Below are 19,182 nucleotides of genomic sequence, written 5' to 3' on the forward strand. Positions count from 1 at the left end.
CCCTCTCCTGACTTTGTCTTCGTGGGCCTGAGGCCTCCTTGCTCCCTCCCATGATGCATTCTTTTCCTTTTTCGTGTTCTTTTTCTGAAGGTCAGTGAAGCAGAATATGTTTATCCTTCCAACAATTTGCTATTTCCTATTGCTTTGGTGTTGAGGGTGGGCAACCAAAAGGGACAGAGCAAGCCTTATTATTAATTCATTTTATCCACAACTCAGACTGTTTCCTGAACTCTCTACCTCTCTATTTCATCTTTGTCTTCAGTTCATTCATTCATTCACTCATCTGTTTGGCAAGCACATTTGTTGAGCTCCTTGCAAACTCAACATCCTCTAGCATCAAGGGCAGGTGCACACACTGGGCAGTGGATGGAGACCACAGCAAACCAGAGGACACGTGCCACTACCTGGACCCAGCTGATTGTCGCTTTATGGAAATGCAGGCTGGGCATGCCATGTCTTTCAGTTTTTCAAGGAAAGCTGGACAGATGGATTTTCATATAAATCTTCCAGTTTTAAATACTGGCAACTCATTCAACATTTCCAAAACACAGTATGCCAGACAATTCATATTTGTGGTTACCCGTTGGCAGTCTTGAAGGTCAGACGTTGTGCCTGGTGCAAAGGTTTGGACTCATGGTCTCTGCGCTCATGGAGTGAGCGCTGGTGCAGAGGCAGACACCAAGGTGGTTGTTGTTAGAGGGGGATAGATAAGACACACTGTGGGAGCACAGGAAGAGGGTCGCAACCTGACTTGAGAAGTCAGGGGTTGAGACTTCACAGAAGGGAGAGATTTGGGAGGAGAATGGAAAAATGAACAGGCATTTCCCTGTTAGACCAGAGGAGGGCACCCCAGGCAGAGGGAATGGGCCATGCAAACGTGTGGCAGTATGAGTGGGCATGGTGCCCTGTGAACTGAAGTTGAGGTACCAGGGAACAGACCACGAAGGCGCACCTGTGACAGGAAAAAAGTTGCGCTTTTTCAACCACCTTAGGACCGGGCTGTCAGAATTTCTTGACGTTTATTTTCCTGGAACTCATCGGTGCAGTAACCGAAATTCCCTCTAGGTGGCGCTCGGGAACAGTGATTCAGGCCTCCAGATGCCTCTGCTCAGACCTGGGGCCGGAATGTTTTCTAGGGCCTTGTGTTGTCAGACTACAGGCTGGTGCTAGCATATCCGGGGATCAGGAGGAATCTGTTGATAAATCCAGCCCCACCACCCACCTTTCCCCTCCAGTGATGCCTTGTCTGCATTTTGGCTCAGTTCCCAATTGTTTGTGTTGAAAGCAAAATGAGTGTGGCTCCCTGAAATGCCACCCAGTCACGAATTTCACCCTGCCAGCCGGCTTCTAGCCAAGCAGAGGGACCCAGGCTTGAAGTGCCCCCCTGCCAGGAAGGTGGGGAGAAAATGCTCCAAGCAGCCTAGCCTAGCTCAGGTAATGGGACTCTGGAAAGCTCTCTGGTTTTAGGGGCACAGTAAAATGTGCTGAAAAAAATTTGGAAGGCAGACAGACCTAGATTTGTGGCCTGACTGCCATTTGCTAGTTGGATGACATTGGAAAAGTCTGTTCCGCTTTCTGAGTCTCTATTAATCTCTCAAGGTCATTGTGAGTATTAAATGAGGAAATGCAGTGCTGAGCACTGTTCCCAGCCCAGATATGTGCACAATAAATGTGTGTCCTTAGTAATAATATTCACATTCAATGTGTAGTCTATGTAAATTACCTGATACTTTGTTTCTGGTATTCTCTTAGGTACTTTAATCCTCTCAATAATCCTATAAAGTGGGTACTATTATTAGCCTCATTTTACAAGTGAGAAAATGGAGGCACAGAGAGGTTAAGGAACTTTTCTAAGGTCACACAGCTACCAAGTGGCAGTATCAAGATTTGAACCTGAGAGTTTGGCTCTGGAACTTAGGTTCTTAATAAATATACCTCCTCAATGTAGGCATTCCAAAAATGACAACTGTTACTATTGTTGTTGTGTTATGCCTTCCTCAAAGCAGTCTGCTACAGGTTTCCCTCTAGCAGTTCCCTTCTGGTGAGTCTCAGATGTTGAGGAGGTGGTGATAGGGCATACAGATCAGAGAGGGGCAGCACCAGGAAATAAGGGTGGCCCAGGTCATGGCAGTTGTGGACACTGGCTCAGACAGAGATCCCTTTCTTAGGTCCAGGGAGCATGGCCACCAGCCTTCCAGAAAGGACCTGCCCCTACCAAGTTCAGCTCTGTCTAGATCTCCTAGATTCCCTCAATTCATCATTCATTCATTCATTCATTCATTCATGCAACAAAGATATATCAAGTGCCTGCCTAGAGCACTGACAGATGCTGGAACCAGCCAATGGGTTCCCTATGATGCTGGAGAGCCCCAGGAGTTCTCAGAGGGATAGAGACCCCATCCAAGGGCTGAGGCTGTGAGGGTTCTTGACTCAGTCACAAGAAAGGATTCAAAGACTAGTCAGTGTGTACAGCCAAAAAGTTGAATAAGCTTGATGATGCCAGAGAGCCCCTGGAGTTCTCAGCTGGATGCTGGAGCCCTGGGAGTTCCCAGTCAGTGTGTACAGCCAAAAGTTAAATGTGTAGTGAGAGGACTCACTCAAAGGGGGTGAGCGTGGGTGTTCTCCAAAGGAGGAGAAGCACTCTGAGGTCAGGATCCTTGCCTTATAAGGACTTGGAGCGGCCTTCTCCCTCTGGTTATGCCAATAAGATATTGATGAGCTACACTTTTCATTGGTTCTTTTTGGGTGCCGACCTCAGTGAGGGCTAGGTGTGCGAGGGCTGGGTGTGCACGTGCCAAAAGGATCTGCTTGTTAAGGGTCGTAGGGTCACACCCCTCCCCCTCCTTCCCTATCTAACCTGTCTCACCTCCACTCTGGAAGCCATAATCTGGAGACGGAGGCAGACAATGTTTATAGACACATAAAGAAGTTAATTATAGATTCAGATGGGTGCTAGGAAAGGAAGAAATTGGATGATGTGCTAGAGAGTTACAGAGTGGGGACAGTCTGCCTCAGCTGGGGTGGCCTTGCTGAGAACATGACATTTGAGCTGAGACCTGACTGGTGGAAAGGCAAGGTCGGTCATCAGAAAACCTGGAGTGAGAGCATTCGGGAGGAGGGCCCAGCCCGTGCAAAGGCACTGCGGTGAGCAGTGGAGTGGAGACTTGGTGAACTGTGGGGGGAGGCAGGGGTCAGATGTGGAGGGGCTTTCAGGCCATGGTGAGGAATTTGACTTTATGCTGAGAATAATGGGAAGCTGGCGCAGGGGAGCGACAGGATTGGCTGTGAGTTTTAGAAAGTTCCCTCTGGCTGCTGTATGGCACATGGATCATGAGTGGGGTGAGAGAAGGCAGGGAGACCAGATTCAGAGATGATGTCGCCAGGCAGGAGAGACCAGGGTTGGGTGTGGGAAGATTTTATTTTGATTGCTGGCAGCCCTTTGGACTGTAGAATTTATATCCTCCCTAGCATTCCCTCACCCACACCCCACCCTCCTGCTGAAATCTGACTCCAGGCCAGATCCGTTTGGGTCTCAGCTTCCATCCCTCCCTGCCCTGCTGCCAGCCCACTCAATTGTCTGACAGGATTGGGTAGAATCCAGGGTAAATTAATCTAGAACAGTACATTTCGAACGGCTTTAAAAAATAATAATAAATAAAATTTTAAAAAGCTAGAGAATCCTATTGAACAAAATGCTTAAGATTTCAGGATGTAAACCTGATAAGGGCAGGGCATGAGTCCCTGGGTCTACCCCTTTCCTCCTTCTCCCAGTCCTTGTGGCAGCAACAAGACACCTTTGAGGAACTTCGGGGCTCCAGAGAACACAAAAATCCCAGTGGTCCAGGGGTTTCCATGTGACAGAGGGGATCTAAGGTCAGGGCAGACAGCAAGGGTTGGGGGTCACCGGCAGAGCCCACATCGAGGAGTAGTCAGTGGGATGTTGGATGAGATGCTACTGTCACCCCAGGTTTTTAATCCCGGGAAGTCCTAAGCCACCCACTGAGCTTCACTTCTAGAAACAGCTCCTTGGACCTGAAAAGGCTTTGTCACGACCCCAGCAGATTCTTCTTCCTCAATGGGAGAAGCATATCCTTAGCCTGAAAGTGCACATAAGCAGCTGCGGTATCTACCCGGGGGACCTCCTGATTGCCAGACCCCCACCCATAGCGCCAGCCCCCCCTACACCCCCAAGTGCAGAAAGGGCTCATAATGGGAGGGAGCTGTGCAACCACCTCAAAGTCACTTCACTTCCTGGAGGCTCCATTCCCTCCTCTGTAAAATGTGTGACCGGCCGGGTTAGCCAGAGGAATCAGTAGCCAACATGCGGTAAGTGGCAGCTTTTGTTATTACCGTCTTTAATAAGCCCCAGAGTTTGGCCAAATCCTTTCTCTCCAGCTCCCTCTCCCTTCACCAGCTCCCTGGCTCCTCGCCCTCCAGCTGGGCTGAGCTCCTCAACATTGCCTAGGCAAACTATGGACATTCCAGTTTCCATGAATTTCTGCCAGGAATGCATTTCTCCATCCTTCCTCTGAGTAGCCAGCTCCGACTCCTGACCCTTGTGGAATTTCTCAAACAGCGCTGTAGTGTGACACTTTTGACCTTTCTTAAGCCATGTGGTAAGGCCCAGCACCGTGATGCTGGTTGTCAGGCCAGCAGAGGATGCTGCGTCACATTGCATTGCATCGCATCGCCCTGCATCCTTTTCACAGAGGACCAACCACAGTTGGAGTCTGAGCCTTGGACCGTTTTACTTTATGACTTCTAGAAAGCTGAGTCAGGTTTGCATCTAACCCCTTGCATATATATTAGGATATACAATTTTATGATATATTGGTTTTTAGTTTATCTTTTTGCTGCCTACAGAAGTAAGGCATGAAAAAAATAAATAAGGTGTGCTTGTAAAAAATGCATGCACTCTGTAAATAGGTAACATAGAAAGTCGGAATACTCCATAATTCCAGTTCCAAAGTGTCATTTCTGTTTACATTCTAGGGCGTAGTCTTCTAGACTTTTCTTTTTTTCTCTGTGTATTTACATGTATACACTTCAAGAAAATTGAGAGCATAACATCCTTAGTGTTTCGTCACCCACTTATTTTTATTTTTTTATTTTTTCTTTTTGCATTTTTTAAATTGTGAAATATATATACAGAAAAAGTGAAACTTTGAAAGTACAATTTAACAAGTAGTTAGAGAGCCAATTTCAAAGAACATTATGGGTTACAGTTCCACAATTTCAGTTATTTCCTTATTGTGAAATATAAGATATATACAGAAATGTGATAACTTTCAAAGTATAATTCAATAAGTAGCTATAGAGTAAATTTTGGAGCATGTTATATGTTACAGTTCCACCATGTCAGTTATTTCCTTCTACCTATTCTAGTACCCTAGGAAAAAAAATTATTATATAAAGATTCAGTATTCGTAGTCCTTTGTTAAATCCTATCTTGTCTGTTGCTACTCCTTGCTCTAGTTTAATTACTTTCCTGATCTTCAGGGATGTCTAGGCAGTGACCACCCTAACCCGTTCATATTGAAAAGGGGCATCGGCATTATGGGGAAGGGGGCTGCATCTGATTGATGTTCTTGGAGAGGCTGTTACCTCTGGGTTTGGGGACTTATCTGGCATAGGAACACTCTGGGGGATTTAAGTTTCTGAAAAGTAAACTTAGTGCGTGAAACTTTTATAGAGTCTCAGATAGGGACCTAGGTATCCTTTAGCATTTTCGGGACTACTGTTGGTTAGGGCTTGGCATACTGTGGGCATTGGGATATCCTTCAAAACAGCCTCTCGATTCTATTTGAAATCTCTTAGCCACTGAAGTCTTATTTTGTTACCTTTCTTTTCCCCTTTTGGTCAAGAAGGCATTCTCAATCCCTTGATGCCAGGGCCAGGCTCATTCCTGGGAGTCATGTCCCACGTCACCAGGGAGACTCACTCCCCTGGGAGTCATGTCCTATGTAGAGAGGAGGGTAATGAATTTATTTGCAGAGTTTCACCCACTTCTATTCACTTGGCTCACAGTCTTGAGTTTCTTCCTGTATATAGTGTTCTTCAAAATCATTCTGAAAGACTGAATAGTGTTCCATCACAGGAAGTTTCCATAGTTTAAAGAATCCCTTTTTGTCAGACACATGGATGGATGGTTTTATGATGTGCAGTGTTTAGCCATACTCTTGGTTCCATTTTATGTTCTCCAGTCTGTTGGATCTTCTTTGATGTCCACCTTGCTAGGTTTTATGTGTCCTCCTAATCCACTGTAAATCCTTCCTGGAAGGAGGCAGGTCTAAATAGATAAACAAACTGCGACTGCCCTTCTGGGCCAGTGTCAGTCAAAGTAACCTCTTGTCCTCCTGCTGTCGGCAATTCCTTGCCCGCCCTGACTGTGATTCCAGAGCCTTCCTTCAGAGCTGTCATGGTACTTACCACCCAGTTCAGTCCTCCCAGTGTTACTGTCTGTCTCCTCGGCTGGTGGGTCCTTGAAGACTGGTAGGCAGGAAGCCAGGCTGAGCCACCAGCTCAGCAAAGCCACTCAGTGATTGTCAACTGTTAAAAAAACAAAAGTACTTATTACAGAAGTGAGACATAATCTTCATTAAAGATTTAGGAAGTATACGTAAGCAAAAGAAGAAAAAAATCCCCTATAATCCTTTCTCAGAAAGATATATGCTATTAACTTGGTTATCTTTCCAATCATCTGTGCATATGTGTGTATTTATGTATGTATTTTTAAAAAATCACAACCAAAATGGGATCGTTGCCAGACAGTATATCACGGGGATGGGAGCACAGGCGTTGGAATCAGAGACACCTGGGTTCAGATCTCGGTGATGTAACCTTAGATAAGTTATTTCAACTTTCCAGGTTTGTTCCCTGCTCTGAAAAGGAGATGATGAGGGTATCTACCTCCTAGGATTGCCGTGAGGATTAAATTTGAAAATGTTTGTCTAGTGCCTGGCACAGTTTCTGGCACATGGTGAAAACAGCACTTGGAAATGGTGATTGGAAGTCGCTGTTCTCTGGACTCGGAGCTCCTGGCAGGAGGGAGCTTATCTGAATTGTCTGTTTTACCCCTTGTTCTTAGCACAGTGCCTAATAAATATCTACTGAATGAGTGAATAAATGGTTAGATGAAAGAGTGCACACGTGTATGTGTATGGAGAGCAGCTAGCACAGTACACATAAATTGTTGTACTGGTGTTGTCACACTGTTCTGTAACCAGTGGAGCCTGGTGGTTAGTTAAGAGCCTGCGTTCCTTACCTGAATTCAACTGCTTGGGTTCTGTTTTCCAGATGTGTGGCTGATGCAAGTTATTTAAAATGCACCTTTAAATGCATCTCTAAACAGCTCTTAAAAATGCATCTCTGAAGTGGGGCTAAGAATAGTACCAACCTCATGGGGTTGTAATGAGGATTCAGTGAGACAATCTATGTCGAGAACCTAAAATAGCACCTACCTCACAGGGTTGTTAAGAGGATTAAGGGAGATCACCCATAACAGATGTCTGGAATGGGGCTCAATAAACACTTGCTTTATTCACTTCATGTATCAAAATGTCTATTACTGATTGTCATCCTCAGATCAAACAGCAGCAAATCAAAAGCGGAGACCCCCAAGACACCCAGCAGCCCCTCGACCCCCACGTTCTCCCCCTCCGTCTGCCTCCTGGCCCCCTGCTATCTCACAGGGGACTCTGTCCGGGACAAGTGTGTGGAGATGCTGTCAGCAGCCCTGAAGGCGGATGGTGAGAGGCCTGGGCCCAGGGTGCAGGAGGGGACGGGCTGCCCAAGGGCAGGCGAGGCAACCTGGGGATGGTACAGGAGCTCTGTAGTCCCTTGTACGGGGGGGGGCTCACTGCAAAGGTCATGTCTGGCTGATACCTGCGTTTCCTGACTCTTTTAGATGATTACAAGGACTATGGAGTCGACTGTGACAAGATGGCATCAGAAATCGAAGATCATATCCTTGTGCTGTGCCAGGGCTGTGGGTGCCTGGACAGTCTAGTGACAGGTCTTTCCAGTGCGTGGGACCCAGGACAGAGAGGGAGGACAAGGGCTCTGGGGACAGCCTCCTTTCTGCCCCTGAACCAGAGCTCTTAACTGTAGCTTACATTTAAGTTTTGCACCCACTGTCCTTTTGTTAACTGTTGGTGTGCAGTGCCTCATTCGATGCTGAGAACAACCCCAAAAGGTAGGTTCATAATTAATCCCATTTTACAGATGAGGGCACTGAGGCTCAGAACATGCCTCAGTTGGTCAAGCTGCTGCTTTCTCGATCAGAGTGGACAGAGGGGAGAGCATTTCTGCTGCTCAGCCTTTCGCGCTCTTCTACCCTCTTCTGCCCTCTTCCACCCTCTTCCACCCTCTGGTAACAGCTCCCATTTTAAGTCCCTATTATGTACCAGGCATCGGGCTGGGCAATTGACCCTTCCCGCCTCTGTTAATCCACAGAACAATCTCTGTGAGCCAGGGGCTGTTTCCATTTTACAGATGAGGAAACTGAAGCTCAGAAACTACTGGAGTCAGAGACGGACTGAAAACCTTAGTCTTTAGATTCTGTCCTGAGCTCTTTCTAACAAGCCCTGCTCCCCACCCTCCCTCTGAAAGGGACCCCCTGTAGATAGGGGAGGTGAACACACTAGTGTGATACGGGCCCACTGCAAAAAAAAAAGATTCTTGGGGGAAAAAAAATCCCTACCACTGTGCCCCACTGAATAAATGCAAGGAATTTCTTTTACTAGAGACAAAGCTCTGCATGTCAAAGATAAAGGGGTGGATGATGAGGGAGGGGGGCACAATACCCAGGGAAGAGCAGGCAAGTTGTCAAAGTGTGAGCCACCTGTTTGAGGCCTCTTGGACTGCACCTGGGGAGCTCCAGGTGGAAGAGGTGGGAGGGGGAGGGGCCAATCTGCAGACCACAAACTAGCTGCTTCACTCTCCTGCCTGAGGCCCACCCTGCTAGCCTCCAACACGTTTTCTGGTGGTTTCCCTTACCCTCATTTTATTATTAACCAGAGTATATCTTGAGCCATCTAACTCAGCAAGTACATTCTCATAATTTCCTTTTAATTCAGGAACACAGAGCGCAAGGTATCCTGACTATCATGAGCTCCCTCTTCATTTTCTCAGGACCAACAGTCCCTCTGAGCAGGTCCCTTCCACCTTCAAGCCCAGTTTGGAACTAAAGGTGGATGAACCTGTCCATGGTTTCACACCCTGTCCTTTCTCTTCTTTCTCTTCCTCTGCTCAAGGTCGCTCCTCTGAAGGAGAGGAAATTAAAGCTGCCTCCAGCCCTGAAGCTCTTTGTTCTTAGATGGTGGGAGGTCAGGGAGTGGATAAGTTTGGGAGCTTGAATGTCCTCTTTGGAGTGAACCTGGTCTAACAGGGCAGCTGCAGGGCACACGTAGGCTCTTCCTTGGGGTAGCTCTCCTCTGCCCCCCACGGGAACCATCCCCACCTGGTCCTCCTCTGCGGTCTGGGGAAATGGAGAAGGTGGGTGGAGGCTGATGAAAGTACTGCCAGCCAGGCCATCCCCACAAATCGAGCAGATATACACACCTCCGGGAATCCCGCAGATTTTAAAACAAATGTTTCGGCTTTCAAATGCATTGAAGCGGATTCTTTTTACGTTTTCATTGCACAAATAACATTAAGACAACAGTAACATTAAGAAAAAAGAAATAACACCACCTTCCATCCCGCCACATCTAGCAAGTCCGCTGTTTCCATTTTCCCACATTTCTCACAGTCTTTTTCTTGTATATGGTTTTTCCCAGCAACAACATTGTCTTCCTGATTCTGCTTGGCTCAGGGGACCAAGAAAGGAAGCTGTGTTCCCTGAGCTCCCCTAAGAGACGGAGAAGGAGTGGAGGGGGCAGGAGGCACAGAAGCCTGCCAAGGGGTGGGGGAGGCCTGTCTGGGATGCAGTATCAGGACAGAGAACTCACTGTGGGTGGCGTCCAGGGCGACTTCCTGCTGAGCAAGTGGAGAGATCACCCATAGGAGGGGATCTGGCTCCCAGCCCTGTCTCCGCTGGGAATTTGCCCTGTGACCTTGAGCAAGGCTGGCATTCTTTCTAAGCCTCCACTTCCTCATCTATTACTGGAGAAGCAGTCCTAATCAGAAATTCCCAAAATAGGTCCCAGGTTGCTAATAGGTATACAGGGGAAAATGGGGGTGGGGTGGGGTATGTCTTCAAACAAAGCTCAACCGACTTCTTTATTGCAATATTTAAAAGTGAGGATTGCCTGGTGAATTGCCATTGAGGTATCAAGAGAGGGGTACTTCCTCCCATTCTTTCCCCCAGAACAGATGCCTGACAGCTGGACGCAACCTCCAGGGGCCCTTCTGAGCTAGAGTTTATCTTTATCATTGTTATTATCTTAACAGCCCCAAAATGTTGAGCACTTAACATTTGTCCTGGATACCCAGCTCGTGTGTTAAGTGGGTTAGTTCACTGAATCCTCATAACAGCCCTGTGAGATAGGTGTTTCCTATTTTATTAATTATTTTGTGAAAAAGGAAACCGAGGCACAGGGAGGTCATGTAACTCACCTTAGGTCAAACAGCCAGCATGAGGCCCAGACAAACCCAGGGTGCCCATTCCCAGGGGACCCTGACACCACAGTTCTTGCTGGGACCTAATCACACCCCAGAGGCAGTTTTGTTTTCCTGACACATGGCTGACCCCAAATTCCCAAGTGAGTTCCCCATTTGGAGTCAGGGGCCACAAAGGCACCCATCCCTTGTCGGAGTCCAGGAGGGGAAGAGGTGGCCCTGGGGCCTCCTCAGGCATCCGGGCAAGGCTCCCCACCTTCTCTATCCCTCCCCGAGTGACTGGCTGGCCCTTGACCTCGTCACATATCTATCAGGAGCTCAAGAGCACAGACATGAAATACCGGAACCGCGTGCGCAGCCGGATCAGCAACCTCAAGGACCCCAGGAACCCTGGCCTGAGGCGGAATGTGCTCAGTGGGGCCATCTCCCTCGGGCTCATTGCCAAGATGACTGCAGAGGTGAGGGCACCCTGGAGGGTGGGAGGTGGGGCCCTTCCAGCTTTGCCAAGCCCAAGAGGCAGTGGCTTACAACTCAGTGGAGATGAGCCAGAGGGCTTTTTCAGCCAGAACCAGCTCAGCCTCCCCAGCAGCTGCCTGCTGAGCTCAGCCTCCCACACTGAAGCTGCCCCTCAGGGCTTCTGGACCATCAGTGAGCACAACTAATCCGGATTGAGGCTGTGCCAAGCACTTTACAGCATTTGCCAATTTTATCTTCACTACAGATAACTCTGTGCAGTAGATACCTTTGTTATCCCCATTTTACAGATGAGGACACTGAGACATAGAGGAGTTAATTGATTTTTCCATGCACATACACAGCTAGAATATGTTGTAGAGGCAAAGTGTCTGGTCCCGGAGCATGCACTTTTCACCGCCTTATTGTCTGCCTCCTCGTCTGCCTTGTTCGATATCCCAAGACCCAGTTCTGGCCCCAAGCCAGAGGAGGGGTCCGTGTCTCCATGGAGCACAGTTGGGGCTGAGGAGATAGGCCTGTTTACAAGTAAGTAGAATACGGAGGTGGTAAGCACCATGTTGGAGCCACCATGGGAACTGACAAAAGGGAAGGATTGACTAGGCTTGCGGGGCTCAAGGAGGGTCTTATATAGGAAGGAAAAGGGAATAAATGACCTGTTTGAGGCAGTATAGTGCAGTGGTTAGAAGCTTGGGAACTGAGCAAACTGCCTGAGGTTAACACTTGCCTCTGCCACTTACTATCTGTGTGATCTTGGGCAAGTTACTTAACCTCTCTGTCTCAGTTTTCCCACCTGTAAAATGGGGATAATACTAATAGCTATCTCATGAACAATTAAGTGAGTTGATACATGTAAAGCCTTCTCCATGTATGGGGGTAGGTTTCTCAATAAATATTAGTCACAATTGATACGTGTAACATACTTACTCACCAACCATTTCATGTAATCCTCATCTCAGTGCTGTGAAAGAGAAAGTATTATTCCCGTTTTATAGATGAAAAAAACCGAGGCCACACACAACTGATAAGTGACAGAACAAGGATTTGAACCCAGATCTGCTTATTTCAAAGCCTGCTCCAGGAAAGACCTTTTGCATATCCTCAGGTATGGGTGGCTCTTTACTGTCAGAGCTAACCGAGGGATTCTCTCCAAGCACCCAGAGATAGAGGGGAGCTTGGAGAATTGAAGTGGCCCAGAGAGGGAGAGTAGAAATGCCTGAGGGACCTTGTGTCTGTGGGTGGGTCAGCAGTGTCTTAGAACCCTTTGAAACTGTTAGCAAAAGTGTATGCCTATGAGTACATGTGGTGTGTGTGACACTGTGTAGTGTGTATGTGATAGATAGTCTATATGTGTGCATGTGTGATGTGCATATGGTGTGGTTGGCACGTGGAGTGTGTGTGTGGTTACTATGTGTGGGACATGTGTGTATGGTATGTGTGATATGGAGTGTGTGTGCAATAGGTGTTATAGGCGAGTTTGGTGCCTGTTTTAGTTTCCTGGCTGCTAAAACAAATACTATGCAATGGATCAGCTCAAACAATGGGAATTTATTGGCTCACGGTTTGAGGCTATGAGAAGTTCAAAATTGAGGCGATGCTTTCTCCCCAAAGACTGTGGCATTCTGGGGCTGGCTGCCAGTGATCCTTGGTTCTTGGTTTTCTATCTCATGGCAATGTACATGGCAATATTTTCTTTCTCCTCTGGGTTCTGTTGACTTCCAGGTTTTGGCTGATCCCCATGGCTTCTCTCCCTGGGGCATTCTCTCTAAGGCTTCCAGTAACAGGATTAGGAATCAGTGGGGCCACACCTCAACTGAAGTAACCCCATCAAAAGGTCCTATTTACAATGGGTTCACACCCATAGGAATGGATTAAGATTAAAAACATGTTTTTCTGGGGTATGTAACTCCAAGCCACCACTGTGTATGTGTGTGTTGTATGTATAGTGTGTATGTGATATGTGTGTTTAGTGTATGGTGTACATGATAAGTGTATGTAATGTGTGTGGTATATAGTATGTGTGTTGTGTGTATGTGTTTGGTATATAATATATGGGATGTGTAGTGTGTGATACATGTATGAGGTAGCTAGTGTGTATATGTACACTTTTCTGAGGAGAGGGTTCACTGTTTTCCTTAAATACCCAAAACAACAGAGCCCTGGCTTTAGGATAAAATGGGGAACTCGGTACAGTTCGACCAGAGTTATACTGCTTAATTTAAAATATCTGAACTTTTGAGGCAGATAACATCATGCCGAGAGTTACAAATTGCAACTTGGCTTTACGGCGTATTCTCTTTCTCTGCATGGTGAAGGTGTGAATTTTATATACACTGCCTGCATTTCCTTCTCTCTATCCCTCACGCTATGGCTCTGGGGTCCCTCTGCTTGTCTTTGCATTTATGATGTCAGGGATAATATCAGTAGACTGTCTTACAGTCAATTGCAGAGACTTGCAGGTTGGGAAACCAGACCCAAGAGAACCAAGAGGAAGGTGGAAACACAGATTTGAGCCAAACCCCAAAAGATCCTGGAAGCTGGAGGTTGGAGCAGAGCTAAGCATCTGCATCAGGACAAGAAAGGGCCCAGAAGTCCTAGCAAAGCAGACAGCCAAGCCAGACACGTGGACAAAGTCACTCATCCAGGGTCTGCTCACTAGAACAGGGTAGGAGAAACAAAACAGATGATCAACCCACACCCAAGAGGGGAGCAAGCCCAGACTCCATAGAGACCCTCAGGGCAAGCCCCCTGTGACCTCATCCGCCAGCAACCCAGGCAACGGATGCCGAGGAGATGTCATCCTGGGGTCATCTTTTGCCCCAGGCAGGAAGTTCCTGTAAGAAATAGAGGACAACTTTTGCCCCAATAAGAAAAATAACATCTTGGGATTGGGCTGCTGTGGTGCTGCAGCTCAGAGACGAGGAGCTCCTGTCAGGGAGAGCCTGGGGAAAGTGGAGGTGGACGCAGAAGTATGTGATCCTTCACCCCAGGGTCTTTCTACTTCCCCTTCGCTGTCTCTTTCCTTGTCCACCTGACTCCCTCTTTCTTCCTCTTTCTCTCTTTTCCTCCCTCACCCAGCTGTACCAGAGAACGAAATAGATTCTGAGATATCTGTTAGAGCTGTTGCATGGACATAAAAGTCCATTCTGTGAGGAGAGGGATTGTGTCTGTTTACCCAGCATCGAGAACGGTGCCTGGCACATCCATCAGTGCTCACCCAATATTCATTGAATTCACATTTGGGATCTTTCTCTAACAGTGTGTACAACTTGGTGGTCTGGTGTTATCTCTTGTCCTTATTTCTCTCATTTTCTACCTTATTTTTTATATTATTGTGATTTATTATTATTTATAATATATATTTATATTATTGTAATTACTCCATGTGTCTCTCATGCTTCCTCATTCTAAATGAGGCCGGGTGGGTGGATAGATACTTCTGTTTTCTATTTCCTATCTGGCACACAAGATCCTCCCTCCACAATAATCTGACCTCCAGCCAAGTCTCCCACATCCTCACCTTGAACCCACCACAAATACTGTTCCCTAAACATGCCATTCGTGACCTCTGATCTTTTGACTCTACTGTTCTCTTTGTCTGGAATGTGCTCTCCCCTTAGGAACTTCTGTGTATCTTTCAAGACTGGTTAAGAGGTCACCTCCTTTATGAACCACCCCTTCCCTCAAGCAGTTAACTTTCCCTCACACTTTGTACATCTCCATTTTAATATTTCATACACTGTCTTGCAATCTTGTGTAATTGCTTGGCTGCCTTACTAGATGAGCATTCCTGGATGCAGGAACCAAATCCTCATATTGGAATTGTTAAGGTTTAGAGGAAGTGAGGTGCTGGAGTTGGCTCCTATCAGCTCAGGTGAGCTCTTATAGGCATCTATTCCCAACCCTGCATTCAGTTACTTCACTTTTAGTAGCTTGAAGTTGACCTTCGTGGGAGTATTTATACCATGGAAATTGGCAAATGCTACAAATCAGGGCTCTCCCCTCCTACCCACCCCACCCCGCAAAGCCAGTTTACCAGCATGCCACTGCAGTTGGAGGCATTCTATAAATTGGTATCCAATAAATTCTGAATGAATGAATGCATTGTGCTCTGGAAAATCCCCCCAATTAAACTAAACTACGTTTTACTCACATGGCCCTAGATTAACATTTTTTGGTTTATACTCCTGCCATCGGTTAAGACCTAGCCCTTGAATTAAACACAGTAGGGCTTAAACATTAGTGTGTACCAGAATAACTTGTGGGGCATTAGTAAAAATGCATATTCCTGGGCCCTGCCCTTCGAGGTTCAGATTCGTAGGAATCTGCATTTTATCAAGAAGCCCAAGTGGTTCTGATGCAGTGATCAGCACATAAAATCATCTGACCTTTATGCCAACCCTGTTCTCTGTGGTTGAAGATGTCAGGATAGATAGCAATAACAAAAATATCTAGGCAGTACCATATCCTCATTTTAACACTAGCTTCAGCCATCCGCTTTCTCCCAGAACCAACCCTTTCCTAGAGGTGCTTTCTGGTTTGAGTGCCTCCCTCTCTGCTTTCCTCTGGCAGAGGCTTAAGGGGAGTCAAGTGGCTTTGGAGATGGACAGAGAGGAAAAGTCCTAGGTAATGCAGACACTGAGTGTTTGCAGCGAGCTGGGCAGAAAACAGGAGACCCTGCCCTGTAGGAACCTGTAGAAAAGCTGTTCTGTGGTGCATTCACAGGGGAGCAGTTGTGTGAGGCCAAGAGCTTTAGGGTCCTGCTGGGATGACAGTAGCAGCAGCAAGTCGTGAATAATTAAGACCAAGGTTCCCACTAGGCAGAATGGGTTGGGCGGTGATGACAGATCAAACAGGCACTGAGTCAAGTTCAGACTGGAAGGATGAGGGGGACATCATAGATGAGGTGGGCAGTGGTCAAGTCAGCTCAAGCAGGAAGGTTCATGGCAGGCAAGGTGAGCACCAGAACACAAGATCCTGGGGCAAGGCTGTTACCTGCTGCTCTCCTGTACAGGCCCTACTGGGTTTGGACCAGCCAGTGATCCCAGGTTGACCTTCCAGGAGGGGCAATATGGGGACTTTGTGGGTGCAACCTTTTCCCAGCTGGGGCAGGGCCAGGAGTCCAGGGCTCCCTTCAACTCCCTGTACTCCGTGCAGAATGTTCCCTTCTCCTCTGTTAGGTGTGGGACGGGGCCCATGGTGCTCCCCAGCCCTAAAGGGCAGATTCATTTCTCTCCAGGAAATGGCCAGTGATGAGCTGAGGGAGCTGAGGAATGCCATGACCCAGGAGGCCATCCGTGAGCACCAGATGGCCAAGACGGGCGGCACCACCACCGATCTCTTCCAATGCAGCAAGTGCAAGAAGAAGAACTGCACCTACAATCAGGTGTGTGGATAGGACAGGTGGGGACTGTGGTGGAGAAGGCCTGTCATAAAAGCCACAGGGGCACAGAGATGGGGAACTAGAGAGCAACTTAGGGGAAAGCCAGAGGAAAGAGAGGGCTAAAACTCTCCAGGCTGCACAGAGGAGGGGAAGCCTTGGCACCAACATGGTGGCTTCTAGAAACCATTCTCATGAGTGTAAGACCACCTGGATAGGTGTCCGTGAGATTTAGCCAGCATGTTTCAGCCTCCCCTGAAGCAAGAACAAGAGGAACTGGATCCACAGGGCATAGAGCATCTGTAAATTTAGAGATGGATGGAAGGGAACCTAGAGACATATAAGCCAGCTCCCTCATGTTACACTCAGGGACACTGAGGCCCAGATGGGACAGGCTTTGCAGCTTTGCCTAAGGTGACCTAACTGCTCAGTGGCAAGCCTTTGGACTCTCAGATCCAGATCTTTCCAGCAATGGCCAGCAATACAGCCCACTTGGTCAAGAAAGCCTCAGGGATTTAGCCCTGTGTCCTAAGACGTGAAGACCATTGCCCTGGCGGCCGTGGAGGCCCCTTCTCTTTAAAAGACTTAAAACCAGAGAACCACCTCCTGTTTCTGGGTTGTGCGGGTTATGCCCTTGGAGCACCAATATTCTTGGATTCTAATGGGTGTCTAATCGTCCTAGAACTCAATTCATTCCTCCATCCACTTGGCCAGCAAGATTTGTCGAGAGCCTCTTGCCTGTGGTGCTCTGTGGCTACAGCAGAAATAGTTCAGCCTGCCATCCAGGAGGGGTCTCTCGGAGAAGTGCCTGACTTAGGAATCTGGGGAGATTTGTACAGGCTCCTGCTCTCTCCCAAGCACATTCCATGGGGGAGTCACGTGCTTCCTGTGCATTCTCCCACAAAGAAACCCCACTGCTATCCTTTCTCAGCTGTCACTGCTCTCCAGTGACAAGACTGTGCGGAGCTGTGTCCTCCTGGCAGACTGCTGGGCTCACTTATTAGCTGAGAGGCTTCCTCCCACACCACAGACTCTCAGCTCACAACTTTCACTGCTGTGTGTCAGTGAAGTGACAACTTGCTACCTTCATGGCCATCAAGCATCAGCCATTGAGAGCCAGGGAATGCCAATGCCAAATCTGGGAAGGCAAAGGGCTTGCTGGTGGAAACCCAGTTCCTGCACCCGAAGGGCTTGTGGTGTGGTTGAGAGAATGAGAAACTAGTAAACAACGTTAAACAGTCCCATTGAGCTTCTCAGCCCTTTCTCTCTTGGGGCCTCAATTCTTTTACCTGTAAAGTCAGGGAGATGAACTAGATGATCTCTTAGGATGTTTCCAGCTTGTTCAATTTCTGATCAGTCAGGCATGTCCAACAGGGTGTGTCCAGGGGTGAGTCAGGGAATACTTCCTGTAGGAGATGAGTCTTGAGGCTAGAAGAGGAGAGACCAATTTAGAGGCATCAACAAGAGTGAAAGTGCAAAGGGGAAGTAGAGCCAGTGAGATTTCTAAAGGTGAGGTGATTGACTTATGAGAGGAGAGGAAAGCATGCATTAAGGAATTCTCAGTGATAAGGGAAGTGCCAAAATGGGATGGGAATGACAGTGCCAAGCTCTGGGATTTGGACTTGCTCTTACAGACAGCGGGAGACATGGCAGGTCCTAGAGCAGGGGAGTGACTCTGTGAGCGCCTCTCTGTCTTCCAGGTGCAGACACGCAGCGCTGATGAGCCCATGACTACCTTTGTCTTATGCAACGAATGTGGCAATCGCTGGAAGGTCTGTATGTCTATATCTTTTTCCCTCTCCTGTCATCCACAGACACTTCCCCTCCTAAGGAGTAAATACCCACAGCCAAGGGGGGCTTGCCAACCTGTACAGAGTGTGTCTGCAGCACCAGAGAGAGCAGCAGGTTTTTGATAAAGTGGTGGGGAGAATACACAATTGTTTTTTAGTTTCCCCGAGGCACCCAGTAGGGGTGGAGGTTAGCAGCCCACAGTTTATCACAGGACGGGCAGGTCTGCCATTTGAGCACAGGTGGATTCAGCCTCTAGATATTGGAGATATAAAGAGGGCAGGAAAAACAATAGCACTGGGCATCTGGACCACACCTCTTTGCAAAGTGCTTTCACAGATGGTATTTCCTTTGAACCTGGCCACAGCCAGGAGGAGAGACTCCTCGGAGATCTGAGCCCTGTCAGAGGGGAGTTGCCCCTACATACCCCCAGGTCATCTTCCCCTTCTCAGGCAGTTCTGGAAAAGCCTTGGTTATCCAAGGCTGTAACCCATGTTAGGTTGCCTCAGCTCCTGCAAAGACAGAGGTTTTGTTTTCAGGCAGGAGAGACAAGCAAAGGCTCCTCCCAGAGTGCTCCCTCCTGCCAAGCTGCCTTCTGAAAGAGCTGGGTGTGGTTATGTGATTCATGTCAGTTTCTAGTACCATCTGCTTTGAATCTGTGCTGTGTGATGTCTGGTCACCGGTGCTCCAAAAGTTTTAAGGCACTTAGCAAGGAGCCCAGGACTGAGCATGGGATTGGTCGTTGGGAACCCTGGTTTCAAGTCCCCTCTCTGCCCTACTCGCTATGTGACCCTGAGCATTTCATTCACCTCCCGAAGCAAAATTAAGGGTGATGATAAGGCCCTTCTCCTAGGGTTGATGTGAGGATTGTTACATACTCACATACACTTTGCAAACAACTACGTGGGAAAATGTCCTTTATACTATTACTCTCACTTTCAGGTGAGGAAATTGAGTTACAGAAATAGTTAAATAACAAGCAT

The 19,182-nt window shown here is 47.7% G+C and overlaps 1 protein-coding gene across 2 annotated transcripts in view; it reads left to right on the plus strand.

Annotated features, from left to right (window-relative positions):
- The window catches only part of TCEA3 (transcription elongation factor A3), a 36,337-nt gene that overhangs the window by 14,495 nt on the left and 2,660 nt on the right, over positions 1–19,182 (plus strand). For both annotated transcript variants that reach the window (XM_037828223.1, XM_037828222.1), the window contains 5 exons: positions 7,585–7,748; positions 7,907–7,963; positions 10,864–11,018; positions 16,271–16,417; positions 18,112–18,183. In XM_037828223.1, the coding sequence (XP_037684151.1) occupies positions 7,585–7,748; positions 7,907–7,963; positions 10,864–11,018; positions 16,271–16,417; positions 18,112–18,183 (595 nt within the window). The remainder of the gene's footprint in view (positions 1–7,584; positions 7,749–7,906; positions 7,964–10,863; positions 11,019–16,270; positions 16,418–18,111; positions 18,184–19,182) is intronic.

This window comes from Choloepus didactylus, chromosome 2 (genome assembly GCF_015220235.1).
Source record: "Choloepus didactylus isolate mChoDid1 chromosome 2, mChoDid1.pri, whole genome shotgun sequence".
Classification (NCBI taxonomy): Eukaryota; Metazoa; Chordata; class Mammalia; order Pilosa; family Megalonychidae; genus Choloepus; species Choloepus didactylus.